The sequence below is a fragment of the Acomys russatus genome, chromosome 8, assembly GCF_903995435.1.
Source record: "Acomys russatus chromosome 8, mAcoRus1.1, whole genome shotgun sequence".
NCBI classification, from domain to species: Eukaryota; Metazoa; Chordata; class Mammalia; order Rodentia; family Muridae; genus Acomys; species Acomys russatus.
Window position 1 is genome coordinate 20,925,893 of NC_067144.1, and position 17,877 is coordinate 20,943,769.

General features: G+C 38.8%; 1 protein-coding gene across 1 annotated transcript in view; it reads left to right on the top strand.

Annotated features, from left to right (window-relative positions):
- Window positions 1-17,877, top strand: part of Polq (DNA polymerase theta) — a 79,434-nt gene that overhangs the window by 3,150 nt on the left and 58,407 nt on the right. The window contains exons 3-9 of the mRNA XM_051149887.1: window positions 463-593; window positions 2,522-2,678; window positions 7,654-7,762; window positions 9,600-9,819; window positions 11,096-11,243; window positions 14,305-14,451; window positions 17,066-17,278. Coding sequence (XP_051005844.1) covers window positions 463-593; window positions 2,522-2,678; window positions 7,654-7,762; window positions 9,600-9,819; window positions 11,096-11,243; window positions 14,305-14,451; window positions 17,066-17,278 — 1,125 coding nt within the window. The remainder of the gene's footprint in view (window positions 1-462; window positions 594-2,521; window positions 2,679-7,653; window positions 7,763-9,599; window positions 9,820-11,095; window positions 11,244-14,304; window positions 14,452-17,065; window positions 17,279-17,877) is intronic.

Below are 17,877 nucleotides of genomic sequence, written 5' to 3' on the forward strand. Positions count from 1 at the left end.
CTTTATTGGCCAATCAGGGCTAATATGGAGGCAGGGTTGTACAGCTTCACTTGCTGTGTGTGAGCATTTGCTTGTAGAACAGTAAAGATATTGGGGGACAAGCAATTAACACTTGAAGGCATAGTAGGTACATATCAGCCACAACAATGCCCCCTTTCTGTCTAATTAAAAAGGCTATTCACCGCAGTATTAATAATCACACAGACCAATATTACTTTTAATAAGTTTACAACATTAATTCCTAATATAAAAATGTAAAAACCCTCCATGTTTACTCTGGGACTATTTAGAAATGTAGTGTAGAGTCAAGGGCTTCTTAGGGTTAGAGCTTCACACAGCTGTTGAGTCTTTAATGACGTAGCAGCCCCACTCTGTAATAGTGGGCATGGCTTACAACATTTACTAATCCACTGTGGTAAACATTACTTTTTGTCATAATTCTGTGGAATAATCATATTTTAGCTCCTACAAGTGCCGGGAAGACTCTTGTTGCAGAATTACTTATTTTGAAGCGGGTTTTGGAAATGAGGAAGAAAGCTTTGTTTATTCTGCCCTTTGTGTCTGTGGCTAAAGAGAAGAAACACTACCTCCAGGTAACGGCTCTCAGTGTCTGAATAGTGAAAGGTTCATCATTGATAGCATTGGCTTTATCCACTTGAAGGAGGGGTAAAATCACATGGAAAATGAAGTTTCTCTTATTACATGTATGTAGCACTAAAAGCTGACTATTCAAAGTCTTTTTTTTTTTTTTTTTTTTGGTTTTTCGAGACAGGGTTTCTCTGTGTAGCCTTGGCCATCCTGGACTCACTTTGTAGACCAGGCTGGCCTTGAACTCACAGCGATCCGCCTGCCTCTGCCTCCCGAGTGCTGGGATTAAAGGCGTGCGCCACCACGCCCGGCTTTATTCAAAGTCTTAATAGTTAAGTGGGACAGCTGAGTATGGCAGCACAGATGTGGGGTTGGGTCTACTTGAGATTCTGGGCAGGAGGATTACCTGGACAACTTGGTAAAACCCCGTATCAAAGAGTAAAAGAGGCCTGATATTCTAGCTCAGCACTACTAATAAAACAGACACACCCACAAGAGAGGATTTAAATATTATTATTGCATGAAGTAGAAAGAGGTCACACAGCAGAGTAGCCAGGGGAATATGTATAAAAATGGTAAACTTTTCATAGGAAGTAAAGAATAGCATGTAGCTGCGAATGAAAAACCAGCATTTGAGCTGAACAGTTGGATTAATAGATTGAAGTTTGGAAAAAAGCATGTTTAAGGAAGCCTATCACATCCTAGCTGAGGACCACTGAGAAGCCTAGGGACTGAAGGAAGAGACTTTGTGCTTAAGGAGGAGCTCCAAGTCTGCAGTCAGACCTTCTGTCTTGTTAAAGGAGTCATAGTTTCCTCTGATGCAGTACTCCACAGTTTTTAAGACATTTCCACAAATACAGTGTCTATTAGATAGAAGAAAAAGACTTTTGTAATTCCTTTTTCTTTCTTTTAAATTAAATATTTATTTTTTAATTAATTAATTTATTTATTGGTTTATCAAGACAGGGTTTCTCTGTGTAGCTTTAGCTGTCCTGGACTTACTTTGTAGACCAGGTTGGCCTTGAACTCACAGTGATTGGCCTCCTCTGCTTCCTGGAATGCTGGGATTAAGGGTGTGCGCCTCCACACCCAGCTGACTGTTGTAATTTCTGTAGTGAAGTAGCGTGCTGTTTGACTAGACATCATGTACAGACTGCTCAGGGATCTGGACTTCCGGCCCGTGTTGCCAGGCACACAGTCTGCAGGGCCTTGTGGTTCTTAATCTGTAAACGGAAGCTGTTAAGTCATGGTGCTATGATGCAACAAGCCCAGACTCTCGGGAGAAACTGACTAAATGAACGGCTCTAAAGTTCTAAGGTTTTAGAAATCTTTTCAATGGTTATTTCAGAGGCCAAATAGCCAACACAGCTGGTCCTATTCAGTACCCTCCTCTCAACTTAGACTCAAAGTAACAAAACCGTGCAAGGACCCTTTTACTGAGAAGGTATGTTAGTTAAAAGTTAAGCCAAAAGGTTATTATCAATCCTACCGAATTTAACTTTTGAAAACTTTATTTCCATCATATGAAAAAACTAATCTTTAGTAGGATGAGAATATTTTCCTTGTAAACCATTGATTAGTGTCAAAATTAACTACTTTCTCCTATTGAATCAGACATGTAGAACTTCAATGTTTTCCAATTTTAATTTCTGTAATAGCTATTAGAACTTATATTATTAAACCGTTTAATCATGTGACATCTCACTATTTTTAATGGAAACATCTGTGGTAAGCTTTGTTAAATCTAAACATTTTAGCATGTGATTTTTTTTTTTTTTTTTTTTTTTTAGTATTTTATTATAATAGCTATTGGGTCTTCACTAGAGGCAACCATCTTTAAATACTTTTGTCTATGTTCTAGAGTAGAAGCCAACTACTGTAACTCATTATATTTTAAATTTTCATTTGTATTGTTTCTTTTTACTTAATTTAGAGTCTGTTTCAGGAAGTAGGAATAAAGGTAGATGGCTATATGGGGAGCACCTCACCAGCTGGACGTTTCTCCTCCCTGGACATTGCTGTTTGCACTATCGAGAGAGCCAATGGGCTGGTCAATCGCCTCATTGAGGAGAACAAGATGGATCTGTTAGGTAAGAAAGTTATAAAATTAAACAAGTTTTTCCCGTTGCTGTTTTTGGTGGAATGAAGTGAAACTGTGATTCCTTTATGACCTATATTGTTTACTTTCTGACGTCTATTTTTGGAGGCAAGAGCTGTCGGAGGTAATGTCAGGAGCTTCATGTTTAAAAATGCGTATGTCTTGTGTCTTTCTGTTATTGATTTTCTCATCTTGCATTAAAATTGATTTTCATGTTTATTTACTTACTTACCTAGTTAGTTTCCATGGGTGTGAGTGTGCATGTGGCGTGGCACGTATGGGGAGGTCAGAGACAACTTGTTGGAGTTGACTCTCCTTCCAGCTGTGGGTTCTGGAGACCAAGCTCAGGTCATCAGGCCTGACAGGAAGTCCCTTACCCCTCGAGCTGTCTTCCTAGCCCCTTCTTGCAGTTTTGAGCTTCATAAAAGACAGGGTGTTCTTGAGCCTCTGCCATTTCTCATTGCTGTTTTCCTGTTTCAACTTTGCCAGAAAGAGAAACAAGTGTGCTGGGGAGGATCCACCTTCTGCACACCTAGTGAATGTGTGTGTTTGTTATCATGTTTTCCTACTATGTGATCTACAGTAGGGCAGAATTCTGTGCTTGACACTCTAAAAAAGATAGATATATATATTATCTTAATAACTTTCTTTTACCCTTAAGAAATGGGCACTAGATAGAGGCAGCAGTAGGAAAGGGATTGTAGTAGCAGTAGAAGCAGCAAGTATACTAGCTTGTTGAGAACCTAGCAAAAAACTGGTGGTAGGAGAGAGGTGGAGGGTGAGACCAATGGTTAGAAAGGCATGGAAAGACTGCCCCCTACAGCTCAGAGAGAGAAGTCACAGTCACTTTATATCAAAACTGTCTTAGTACTTGGGACATCATTGGGCCTTAATGATCTTGATAATTGTGCTTTGCACACTAGGCAGAATAAATACTTTTTGAAAAATGAAAGTATGTTGAAATAACTTGTCATATAATATGAATTGGACACAAGGAACTTTTTTTTTTTTTTTGGTTTTTTGAGACAGGGTCTCTCTGTGTAGCCTTGGCTGTCCTGGGCTTGCTTTGTAGACCAGGCTGGCCTCGAACTCACAGCAATCTGCCAGCCTCTGCCTCCCGAGTGCTGGGATTAAAGGCGTGCGCCACCATGCCTGGCTGGAACATTTTTCTTATGCCATTTAGAAATGGAAAGGTCCTTATGAAATACTGGTATTATAAAGCACTAAGACCTCCATGATAAACTGTGAAGAAGAGTCAGAGTAGCAAAGGAGGGGCTGTATTCTTAGAAGGTGCCCACTGAGAGTCCACAAAGAGGTGACAGGGTAACTAAACTAGTAATGTGACAAGAAAAGTAGAAAACACCCTGAAGCTCCAAGCCTGCCTGCCTGCCGAGGGGCAGGAGGAACCAGAGGTAGAACCACAGGGGCAGTTTGTTTCCTTCTTTTTGAGCAGTACTAGGGATTGAAGGCACAACTGTTCACTAAGGACTCATATAATACTTGAAGATGTATTCATCTCAGTAGATGAACAAAGTACAGCAGGCAGACAGATCTGAAAAGGCATGTTAGGAACTCTTAAGTAGCTGAATCTAAAGATGTCTAAATGGTTTAAATGCCAAAAAATTAAAAAGTTTAGCTTAAAAAGCAACTAATATCCAGAGTAGTGGTAGTGCACACATTTAATCCCAGCACTTGGGAGGCAGAGGCAGGCTGATCTCTGAGTTTGAGGCATGTTCTACAGAGTGAGTTCCAAGACAGCCAGAAAAAAATTTTTTTTTGAGACAGGGTTTCTCTGTGTAGCCTTGACTATCCTGGACTTGCTTTGTAGACTAGGCTAGCCTCAACTCACATCCATCCACCTGCCTCTGCCTCCTGAGTGCTGGGATTAAAGTCATGTGCCACCACGCCCGGCCAGAAATCTTATCTTGAACAAACAAATATACCCACAAACAAACAACCCTCCAAAAACCAATAAATAAATAAATATTAAAAAGCAACTAATGACTGCAAAGAAGATTGATGAATGAAATTAAGCCTTGAAAAAACTACCTGAAGAAATAGAAAATTAGAAATCAACAGTAAAATAAACTACAAAAACTACACAAACACAGGTAAATTGGAAAATATAACTTTGAACAGTCAGTGTGGGTCATTGGAGAAATAACAGGAGATAAAAATTCCCAAAATCATATAAAAAAGAAAATACAGTTTACCAGAATCTTTGGTATACAGTATGGGCATTTTAAGAGAAGTTTCTAGCTATGAATGCCTACTTCAAAAAAATCAGAGCAATCTCAAATAAGTAACCTAACAAGGCACCTTAAGGTCTCAGAAGATCAAGGAAAACTAAACTCAAAATAAGTAGATAGGAAGCCATGGGTTATTACACAGAAATCTCAGTGCTGGTGTGGGATACCTCCTTATGAACTATGATCAGGGACCCCCCAGAGGCACCCGAACAAGGTGGGCTCTTGGCATTCTTTGTGGAATTAGAACTAGTTGATAGGACCCAGTTGCTAAAGACACCACATACCACTGAATTAGGGAAAATAAAATTCTAAAATTCATATAGAATCACAATCCCAAATAAAATGATTCAGTAAGTATACCTGACTGATAGTACTGCATAGTACTAACACAAAAACAGATGTAGAGACCAGAGGAACCGAAGAGGGCATGCGGAAATAAACCCATGCAGCTCTCGTCATGGGTGCCTGCTATCCAGTTCTTGGCAAAGGTGTCTATATGTACACTGGAGAAAAGACAGTTTTTTACAAGCACTGCTGTGAACACTGGATATCTACATATAGAAGGATAAAACTATATCATTATTTCTCACCTTCCACAAAAAATCAATTTAAAATGAACCCAAGATTTTAATATAAGACTTGAAACTACTAGATGACTACATAGGGACACACATAAAAAATAAAGGCAAACCTTCTGAGTAGGATGCTGACTAGATTGCACCCCCCCCCCCCAAAAAAAAGAAAAAAAAGTAGAACTGACTAGATTGTACCAAATAAAAAGTCTGTACAGCAAAGGAAAGAATTCCCAGTGTGAAGAAACAGCCTGTAAAATGGGAGAGAAATATTCACCGGTTATATATGTACTAGGAGATCAAAACCCAGAATAAACACAGGACTCAAAAGCTTACACAACAAAAGAATAAATAATCCAGTCAGTAAATGGGTGAATCACCTGAATAGTTAATGAATGGATAAAGAATATAAAATGAAGCCACAAACAAAATCATGTTTTTAGGCAAATGCTTGGAAATGTAATCATTATTTTTACCAAAGTTAGTTTGATTCCAGACAGATCTGTCTTTTCTGTTATGTAAAATTTAGATGAAAACAAACAAACAAACAAACATTAAAGTAGAAAAGGGACTGTTTGGAAAACTAAGGGGCCAGTATGAGAGGGTATGGGATAACAGGGTAGTGAGGGGTAAATGTGTTAAGTATTGTATTAGTGAGGGTTTTCCAGGCTAACAGAACTTATAGAATGAATTTCTCTATATAGAAAGGGGATTTATAAGAATGACTTAAAAGCTGCAGTCCAGCCAATCAACAATGACTGCCTATGAGCAGAATCCGGTAGTTGTTCAGTGCATGAGCCTGGGCTCCCAAAGAAGTAGGCTCTAGTTAACACCAGTGAGCGTGAGGGCAAGCAGGCAAAGAATGAAGCTTCCTTCTTCCTGGCCTTATAAAGGCTTCCAGCAGAGGGTGTGACCCAGGAAAAGTGAGGCCTCTCCACCTCAAGATCAGGAGTAAAGGCCTGCCTTTCTACTGGAAAGATCAGGGTTAGAAGTGGATCTTTCTACTTCAAATTAAGGAAAATTCCCTCACAGGAGTGCCCTCCACTTTCGGTTTAGTCAAGTTGACAACCAAGAATAGCCATCCCAAGTACATTTAATGCGTATATAAAGTATTTAGTGGAACTCATGTTGTACAGTTAATATATGCAAGTAGAACACATTATAAAAGTGAAAATATAGAACTAAAGAAACCATTGGTCCGTAAGCATTTCCTTAATTGAGATTTTTACTAACACTGAAAGACTGATATGGGTATTTATTATCTATTTACTTCTACAAAATTACCAATTTAGAAATGTCTGACTGGTGACAAGTAATTTTTCTTGGGTGTGCTGGTTGGTTTTGTCAACGTGACACAAAGCTAGACATATCTGGGAGTATGAAATCTCAATTAAGGAAATGCTGCTATCATGTTGCCAAGCAAGTAAGCCTGTAAGGGCATTTTCTTGACTGATAATTGGTGTGGAAGTGTCCATTCAGTATGGGCAGTGCTGTCCCTAAGCAGCTTTTCCTGGGATGTTTAAGGTGAAAGTGGGAGGGAAGGAGGAATGGGGGATACAAGTGATGGGATAACAATTGAGTTGTAATCTGAATAAATTAATAAAATTTTTTTAAAAATTAAAAAAACAATAAAACAAAACAAAACAACAACAACAAAACAAAACAAAAACAAAGAAAAAAAAAAAAAAAAAAAAAAAAAAAAGAAAGCAAATTGAGCAAGCCAGGAAGTAGTCCTCCTCTGTGGTCTCTGTTCCAGTTCCTGCTTCTTGGTTCCTGCCTGGCTTCCTTCTGTGATGGGCTGTAATGAGGAAGTGTACGTCAAATAAACTCCTCCCCAGGTTGCTTCTGGTCATGGTGTTTATCACAGCAATAGAAAGAACTTTGGTAGTTTTCTTAGCTCTGAGTAAGCTAAGTACTGACTTTTTGTAATTAGAATAACTGGTGACAAGATTGCTTAAGATCTTTAAAACATCTTGGAAGAGAATTGGCCACTATGCAGAATCTGGCTTTTCCTTTATGGTGGAACTTCGCATTGCCGACAGGGTCTTATTATGACAACTGTTTGCCCTTAGACATGTGCTGCTTTGCCTTAAGAGTCTTAGAACAGTGCAGTTTTGTAAAAAGTCAATCTGGGAACTCCTTCTAGGAATGGTGGTTGTGGATGAGCTACACATGCTGGGGGACTCTCACCGAGGGTATCTTCTGGAACTTTTGCTGACCAAGATTTGCTATGTTACTCGGAAATCAGCATCGTGGTAAGTTCTTGAAATGACTGATCTCCTGATTTTGAAAAGATGTTGAGAAAGAGTGTAGACCTTCTTTATTTAAACACATTTGTGGATAATAGTTTGCTCTTCTTCTAGAACAGCAGTTCTCAACCCACTGGGAGTGGAACAACCCTTTCACAGGGTTGCCTAAGACCATTGGAAAACAGACATTTACATTAAAATGCACAACAGTAGCAAAGTTACAGTTATGAAGTAGCAATGAAAATAATTTTATGGCGGGGGTGGGGTCACCATAACACAAGGAACTGTATTAAAGGGCTGCAGCATTAGGGAGGTTGACTGGTCTACAGAAGTACTAAATTGATGTCAGACTGCTTTTGAACATTTAAACATTTCTGATTGCTCTCTTTTAACATGTAGATTATGATGTTTTTCTGATAGATTAAATATCTAGTGCTTGTATTTGCCACTTATACATATATCTAATTTAGGTAGCTAAGGCTAATTTTGTAAAATGATGCTTTCAGCCTCTACTTCTTAGAGCATAGACTGTTAACTCCTGTAGTTTAAAAGTTAAAATATATTTACAGCAATTTCTACTTTCAGCTACTTGAATTTTTAGTTTTAGACTTTATATATTGATTTCTTATTAAAATTAAATTAAAAATAAAATTTATTGTTAAAGAAACCTACAAATAAAATAAGTGTCACATACCCAAATTAGCCAGACCCAAAGTCTATATGTTTCAATAAACTTTTGCAGTTAGACTAACCATTTACAGCAAATTTTACACTTTTCTCACCCAGTATGTCTTTATGCATTTGCTAGACTGCTTCCAAACATTTCTGACTACTCATTTAGACTGCCACTGAAAATGACAACTCCATGATAGAATTAGAGCTAGAAAAACAGTTAACTTCACATTCTTCCTCAAATTTGTCATTACTTGCACTCAGTCCTTCCTAATCCCTTAATATTTAGCCTTTTCATTTGTTTTCTTACATGTCATACCGTGCCTATGTTTACATGTTTTCATATACATTATATATTTTTATATATTATTGGCTAAATTATGCATATGAGGAAAAACATAAGGTTTTTTTCTTTCTGAGATTGTGTGAACTTGATAAATACACATCCAAAGATTACAATTTTCTATAAATTTTATAATTTAATTTTTTTTAGCAGTGGATAGTATTCATATATATATATATATGTGCATGCATTACATTGTCATTGTGCATTCATCTGTTGATGAACAAATAGGTTAGTTCATGCTTTGTTATTATGAATAAAGCATCAATAAACTTGGGACTATGGTAGGTCCTGAGTTCTCTGAGTATATGCCCAGGAGTGATAGAGGCATCAGATAGTAGTTCTGTTTAAATTTTGTGAGAAATCTTTGAACTGATTTCCACGTGGGCTGCATTAATCTGCACTTGTACCTCCACTAATAGTGAACCCCTCCAACATTGTCAGATTTGTTGATGATGGTTCTTCTGAGTGGGGTGAGGTGATATCTCAAAGGACTTTAATTAGCATTTTTTGATGGTTAGGGAAATTCAGTACTTAAAAAAATAGTTATTGGCCATTTATGCTTTTTTTTTTTTAAACTGTCTATTCAGTTCATTTGCCCATGCCCATCCCCAGCACTGGAAATGCAGAAGTAGGTGCATCGCTGTGAGTTTGAGGCCTGCCTGGTCTGCAGAGCAAGTCCAGGACAGCCAACACTACACAGAGAAACCCTGTCTTGAAAAACAACAAAAAACAAATGTCTGCATTTGTGTACCAAAGACCATGAATATTGCCAGCAGTATTGTGCATTACTTTCTTCATATACAGTGATTTCCATGTGTTTTCCAGTCAGGCAGATTCAGCCAGTGCTCTGTCTAATGCAGTGCAGATCGTTGGCATGAGTGCTACACTTCCTAACTTGCAGCTTGTGGCTTCCTGGTTGAATGCTGAGCTTTACCATACTGACTTTCGCCCTGTACCACTCTTGGAATCAATAAAAATAGGAAATTCCATATATGATTCTTCAATGACGCTTGTGAGAGAATTTGAACCCCTGCTCCGAGTGAAGGTGAGCCGTTGCTGTTCCATTTCCACTGCAGGTGCCTTTGTGTCTCCTAGCAAGCTGCTATCATTTTCAGTTGTACAGTTATAGGTTGCACAGTAGCTGAATGTGTATTGTGTATCTGTCAGAACTAATATTAACCTAATCAGCTTTGTGAGAAGGAGAATTAGTATGCCTTCAGTTTAAATGTTGATCATTTCCTGATCTATAATATAAACATTTAAAAATGGACTTTCCTACTCAATGAGAAGGTTTTCCTATGGTTTAGTTTACGTTAAACACTTATGTAGAACACCGACATTTGTTGAATGCAGATCTACTATATAGTAAGTATACTGAATGAGAAGATTATTTTTTTAAAGAATTGTTTTTATTTTACATACATTACTGTTTGCCTGCATGTATATCTGTGAAGGTGCCAGAGCTCCTGGAATTGGAGCTACATACAGTTGTGAGCTGTCATGTGGGTGCTGGGAATTGAACCCTGGTCCTCTGGAAGAGCAGCCAGTGCTCCTAACCATTGATCCATCCTCTTAGCCCTGAAAATTATTGTGGTAAGAGTTAGACTTTCCTCTGACAATGAAGAGAGGGATACAAAATGGCTGAGGTATTATTAGTTCAGTTATAAAACCTCTTTGAACCTTCTATCTTTTTCTATACAGTAGAGTATTATACTTGGTTTTGGTATGACTTCAATATGATTTTGTGTGTGTGCACGCGCGCGCACGCAGCACTTGTAAAGTACTTGATAAATGAAAGCTATTCCCTGATACCCCTGCACACACTGGCATACTTCTAGCATGGAGGGGCATCCACAGGGCATTCGCTGTGTTTGGAACATACACTCCCATTACGATAGTGGTTCTCTGCCTTCACATCTGAGCTCGCTCGTTCTCCCAGGGAAACCTCTCCTCTAGGAAATCTCTATCAAACATGAGACTCTAACCATTGCAAATCTCTGTCCTTCGGCACATCATGTGCTGGCTCACTTCCTCACTGTTTCTCAGTGAGTCTGTAGGTGACCCTCATGCCAGCTAGGACTTTGTTTTAGTCACCATTGCATCTCCAACACCCGAGATTACAGCTTAATAAACATGAACTGCATGAATAAAATGTTTACTTTTCACCCATCAACATTAATAAAGTTTATTTTTATTGTAAATGATTTTTATTATGTCTTTGAGTAGAAAAACCTTTCTTAAGAATCAAAATGTATACTTTTAAGCCAATGTGAAATGTTTTGAAGGTATAACTGATGTAGCTATTTCTCTTTGTTCTTTAGGGAGATGAAGACCACATTGTTAGTTTATGTTATGAGACTGTTCGTGATAACCATTCAGTATTACTCTTTTGTCCGTCAAAAAAATGGTGTGAGAAGGTAGCAGATAGCATTGCCCGAGAGTTTTATAATCTGCACCATCAACCCAAGGGTGAGCGAGAGGCGGAAATGAAGCCTCCATCCTTACTGTATTTGACAGTAGAGCTGGCTAGCGACGCTATAGCAAAGCTCATCTCTGTTCTGTCACCGCGTGTCCTGACAAAGCTGCTTTTGTGGTTCTAATCTTTTTCTGTCCTTGTCACAGATAATGTGTACATATATTCAGACTAATTATCTTCTGAGTTTTACAGTTCTATGTTTGTACATGTGTATAGCTTCTTCGTTTTGGACCCATGGGCTTTGAGAGCCCCTAGATTGCAGAATTATAATACATACTTTTGGAGAAAGTGATTATATCTCTTTTTAATGTCCAGAGGTATAACTCTTAAAAGAATGTAGATAAAATCAAGTTTGGCATTGCATATTTTATGCATAATATAGTACATCATTTGAAGTGTAATTCAATGAATTTTAATGTATAAAAGTATATCTGTTTATCCAGCACTGTTATAATCACCATATAGAATGTTTCTACCACTCTGAAATGTGCTTTTTTGTTGTCAGTCTCCCCACTTTGTTGTCAGCTGTAGGTGACCACTGACATGTTAGATTGCTATGCCTTTTCTAACAATTTTATATACGTGATGTCACTAAGTACGTGTATCTCTTTTGTAAATAGTTTCTTTCACACAGCATGAAGTTTTTGAGGTCCATCCAAGTTCTTGCATTGATGGATTCGTCCCTTTTAAATACTGATTTAGCATACTGCAAGAACTATTACTATATGTTTTACTGATGATAGTCTGAACACTGTGGCCTCAAATGTTTTCCTAATGTGTGAATTACTTTGAAATAAATGCTGTTTTTATATAAATGTTATCACTGAGATTTGTCTAAATCCTGAGGCCATTGTCTTTGCAGTGAAGTTCTAGACCTGCAGACCAGTGCTAGCCATAGGATGTTAGTTCTGGTCATAGCAATAAAGAAGTACGTTATTACTTCTTTTTGGCAGGGGTGGCATCAGAGGGCAGGCAGTCAGTATTTCAGCCTTGTAACAAGGAAGCGTTGTTGAAGTTTATACTGACTGCTGTCTGGTCCAGGATTGTGTTATTGTAGTGTCCCTTCCAGGCCTATCTTACCTGGTGCTGTCTACACCATGCTAAAGTGTCCTCTGACATTGTTCCATGGCAGCCTGCACTCTTTAAGGATCAAAGTCATCTTGATGTTCTTTTGAGTTTTGTTGATGTGATTTGTAGCAGTGGTTCCCAAATGCCATGTTTGGATGGTGCCTGGTCTGGTCCGTTTATTTTCTCCAGAAAAATAAAGTAGCACATTTTTCATAAACAGAAGTTTAAAATTTGGAATTATCTTACTAATTTTTTAACCTTAAAACGAGTTGAGCTGAGGAAAAGGAAGCTCATTTGATAAAGTGCATTGCAAACAAAAAGACATAATTTTTTTTTCTCTAGAACCACATTAAACAAACAAACAACAGAAAAGGCAAGCCAAGGCATAGTGATGCGATGTAATCCTAGCGCAGGGGTTGTGGTGAAAGGTGGGCTGTTGGCCATCCAGCCCAGTGTACTTCAGGAGTTCCAGGCTAGTGAGGAGCCTGCTTCAAAGCACAGGCGGGTGACTCCTGAGGAGAGCACGTTGTTCTCATCTCTACATGCATGTGCACACATGTTCACCCCACACACATGAATACATACAGATATACACGCATATAAAACACTTCTTTTGCAACAAACACACTGATAGGTAATAACCCAGTGTACTTTTATTGTCTTTAGCAAAATAAAAGATTGGCAACCCTATGTGGATCCTTAGAATTATAAGAAGAGTTTACTTAAAAATTAAAAACACATGAAATTTAAGATACACATTATTATTATTATTATTATTATTATTATTATTATTATTATTATTATTATTATTATTATTATTATTATTATTGAGATAGTGTTTCTCTGCATATCCCTGGCTCTCCTGGAGCTCTTTCTGTAGACCAGGCTGGCCTTGAATTTATAGAGAATTGCCTGCCTCTGCCTCCCAAGTGCTGAGAGAAAGGCATCCACTACCACTGCTTGGCCATTAAAATGTTTGTAATGAAGCTTTAGAAGTTCAAAGTCTGGGAAATTCTCTAAGAAGGTAGGGTTCCTGTGCTTAAAACCTTCCTAGGGGAGACGTAACATTGAAGGCGACACTGAGAATTAGCTGGTGACTATTAGATTAGTGACCAAGGAGCTGGAGTAGTTTCCACAGAGAACTAGGATCCTAGACCCTGCTGTGTGCAGGCTGGTGGCACACATCTTGCTCAAGGATTGTGATGTTTAGGCTTTGATTTCTGTGTTAATTACTTTATGTCACCGTGACAGAAGCAACTTAAGAAAGGAAAGGTTTCATGGTCTGAAGGGTACAAGGGAAGAAGTTGGGGGAGTTCATGGAAGCAGAAGCAACTGAGTTGGGCACCTCACATCATGGCAGCAGGCAGGAAGCAGATGGCAAGGGCTAGAGCCACTGGGCTTCCTCTTAAAGGTGTACCTCCAGTGGCCTACTGCTGTGAGCCTCAGGGAGCATTTCCTGCTCAAGCCATAACAAGCGATATCCCGCCCTTTCTTCAGCAAGCGCCTTTGATCACGTCCCTTACAGCTGAGCTTCCTAACTTTTGGATACATTATTAGAACTACTCAGGAAGATTTATACATTCTTTTTTTGTTTTGTTTTGTTTTTGGTTTTTCAAGACAGGGTCTCTCTGTGTAGCCTTGGCTGTCCTGGACTCACTTTATAGACCAGGCTGATCTTGAACTCACAGCGATCTGCCTGTCTCTGCCTCCCAAGTGCTGGGATTAAAGGCGTGCGCCACCACGCCTGGCGATTTACACATTCTTGAGGTCCAAGTCACATCCCATCTCCATTACATCATAGTGTCCTGGGTCAGTGGCTTTAAAAGTCCCACAGGTGATAATATACTATGTGGCAGTTTCTGAACCTTTCTGAATCTTTATTTTTGCCATTACTTGTCAAGTAACTGCCAATGAAGCAAAGAGACTTATATAGTTGGTGATTTATTTATTATTTATCATCTATTTATTTGTGTGTGTGTTTGGCAGGATTAGTAAAGTCATCTGAATTTCCACCAGTGATTCTAGAGCACGAGAGCCTTCTGGATGTAATGGATCAGCTAAAACGCTCCCCTTCAGGACTAGACTCTGTGCTGAAGAACACTGTGCCCTGGGGAGTCGCATTTCATCACGCAGGTATTCTTGTTTGTAATCTTGTATTTGATGTTCTCATCATGTGCTACAGACATGACTTTGTGAGTAAGAGCACTTGCTGCTCCTGCAGAGGACCTGGGTTTGACTCCCAGGACTCATATGATGAACTGCCATCATACAGCTATAATGGCAGTTATTTAAACTGCTATCATGTCAATAGAAGACACAGACACCTGTTAGACTTTTAATAAGCTTAAACCACTGGGGAAGGACAGATATAAACCCCCTTAGCTACGTTGTTATTTTCCAGCTCAAACCCCCATGGCACTTGCTTTAGTTATTCCTATCTGGGATACTTCCCTTCCAGAATTCTCATAAACACTTGCACATATGCAAAAGGAACTTTTATTCTCTTGAAGTAGTAATTGCCATCTCTGAGGCTTATTGCCTCTGTCTGCTAACCTAGTTCTAGTCCTGGAAGCTTCTTGTCTCCAGTAACCTAGGCCTAGAATGTTCTCAGCCTCTGAGACTTACTACTTTATAATCTCACCCTTACTTGTTCTTTCTGAGCTCTGGGCTGGCTGGTTCAACTCAGCTGTTCTGACCCAAACTCTTCTCCCAGCTGACTTATTCAATCCGGCTTCTCTCTTGCCCCTGAATTGTTCTGCTTGGCCTCAAACTAACAGCAGTCTGCTCTAATCTCCTGGCTCCTTCTCATTCTCTGGCTCATTCTGTCTTCACCTGAGTTCTCTCTCTGCAACCTGCCTCTCTATTACTGTCCCAGTAAAACCGGCTTCTCTCTCTTTCTCTCTTCATCGCCCCTTAATTAGCTTCCTTTTCCCCTTTCTTCTCCTGGAGTTGGGCATAGCCTATTCTGTCAAATCTTCTCTGATTCCTCACTTTCTTTTTCTGCTACTCAATTAGACATTGCTTTCAAGTATGGGTGCTTCCTTCTACAAACTAATTTTACCTTCATTGTTTGGGATTAAAGGCATATACCACCACACTTAGATCTAAGCTCTTTTTTTTCAAACACCTGATTCTTGCTCTATACCAGGCTGGCCTTGAACTCTGTCTTCTGGATTAAAGGCATATTTGTACTGGCTGTTCTTCCAAAGATCCTGAGTTCAATTCCCAGGAACCAACATGGTGGCTCATTATATATATCTATATCTTTAAGGGTGTGTTTGTATTCCAGCCGGATTACATGGACCTAGCTCTCTTGCCATAGACCACGTTCTGAGTTAAAGTTCCTCTACACACATGTTTTGCATCTGGGCTGCTTCCCTGTCTCCTCCTGACCGCACGCTGTCTATTCTCCCTCCCTCCTGTGATTCTCCTGTCCTCCAAGCTGGCTAACCTTAGTTCTGCCCAACCCAGGTATAAAGCATTTTATTAGCCAATCAGGAATAGTTTTGGAGGCAAGGTTGCAGAGCAATACTTGGTACACATGAACATTTGCTCGTAGAACAGTCAAGGTCTTGGGATAAGCACCAGACAATGCTGCAACCCACTTCTGGTCTCTCTGAGCTCCTGTACACTTACATATTGATGCAAGTTCACACACAAACACATAAAATAATAAAATAGATCTAAAAGAATTTTTAAAAATTTCACTAGACTTTCATAATTTCTTCATTTTTATAGTTACGTGAATTTACTTCTTGTTAATCACACTTAAGTAATACTTGTAGATTTCATTTTAAGAAACAGTGGATTAGTCAGACATAGTAAAACAAGCATTTTTAAGATAACTTATCTAAATTCTGTGAATATACTAGATAATGAATTTTTTCCCCCCTGAAACACTGGGAAAGTGAATTCTAAAATTTTTACCTAGTATATATTGTTTCCTTAAAATTTATGTTAGAATGGTACTTTCTCTTGAAATTTGATGCTACTATTTCCTTTTATGTCAAGTACTAACATAGTCTCACAGATATGAGCAAATTTGTTGTAGAAATTGTCATTGAATTGGAGATGATTCGAAGTGAAAAATCTAGTAGACGTGGGCTGTCAGAATTGCCAGAGTTATGACAGTCACTGACTGAAGTGCTTGGTCTGTGATCAGATGTGTTAAGATTACAATCATAAGCATGTTTTCCAATGTAGGAGATTTCATCCTTTCAGTTTTATTTAGTTTGTATACATATATAATGTATAGATATATTTTAATGATAAATAATAATAACAATATAAAATTTAAAAAGTGTATGTATAAAAACATCTACACACACACACACACACACACACACACACACACACACACACACACACACACACACACAAACCACAGGGGTTGTCGATCAGTATGCTGTTAAATTTAACCTGCTTTCTGTTTTTATAAATAAAACTTTATGGGCACACAGCCCCACTCACTTGATGTGCTGCTGCTTTGATTTAACAAAGCCAGGGTAAGTAGTTTCAGCAGAAACCATCAATTCCACCTAAAACATAGGTAATTTTGCTTACTTACCTAGAAGATGTCTAAAGATGGCAGAGTATACTCTTAAATAGGTACTGATGATGTTTTTGTTTATAGTTTTTACTATCATGTAAAAGATCTTTAACAGCTTGTAGCTGACTCTGAAATCTGTTATAATTGGTCAAGTGTATTGATTCTGTGGTAATGTTTTGGGACCTGCGTTTTATCTAGGTCTTACTTTTGAGGAGAGGGATATCATCGAAGGAGCCTTCCGTCAAGGTCTTATTCGGGTCTTGGCTGCAACCTCTACTCTTTCTTCTGGCGTGAATCTTCCTGCACGTCGGGTGATTGTTCGCACTCCAGTTTTTGGTGGCCAGCCTTTAGATATCCTCACTTATAAGCAGATGGTTGGTCGTGCTGGCAGGAAAGGAGTAGACACAATGGGTGAGTGTGAATGTAGTTGTCATGGTATTGCTGACAGGCTGCTTGAAAGTTGACTGGTACCTACCTATTTCCCATCATGATAAATTTCTTTATTGTGCAGTGCCCTAATGCCATCCTCTTGGATTACTTAATATTTATAATGAATATGATTTTTGTTAACTACCGGTTTTCTCCTGTGTTTTCTTTTGTGTTGTGTGCAGTGAAGTGATTCAGTGCTATCTAAATAACAAGATTTATGATTTTGTTAGGTAGAAGATGATTTTAATTTCCACATTTACTCCTTTTTCTTCTTTTTTCAGTAGGTGTGGTGCATGTGGGTGTGGATGCCCTTGCTCGTACCTGTTCATATGTGGGTCAGATGTCCACACTGGGGTATCTTATCTTATCATTCTCCCCCTTGTTCCTATGTGGGTCAGATGTCCACACTGGTGTATCTTACTATTCTCCCCCTTGTTTATTTAGGAGGCTTTTGTTTGTTTTTATGTGTATGTGTTTGTGATAGGAGATGTGCATGTGAACGCAGTTCCCTGGAGAGCTGAAGAGGGTAGTGGCTCCCCTGGAGCTGAGGTCTAAGCAGTTTTGAGCTGCCCAATATGGGT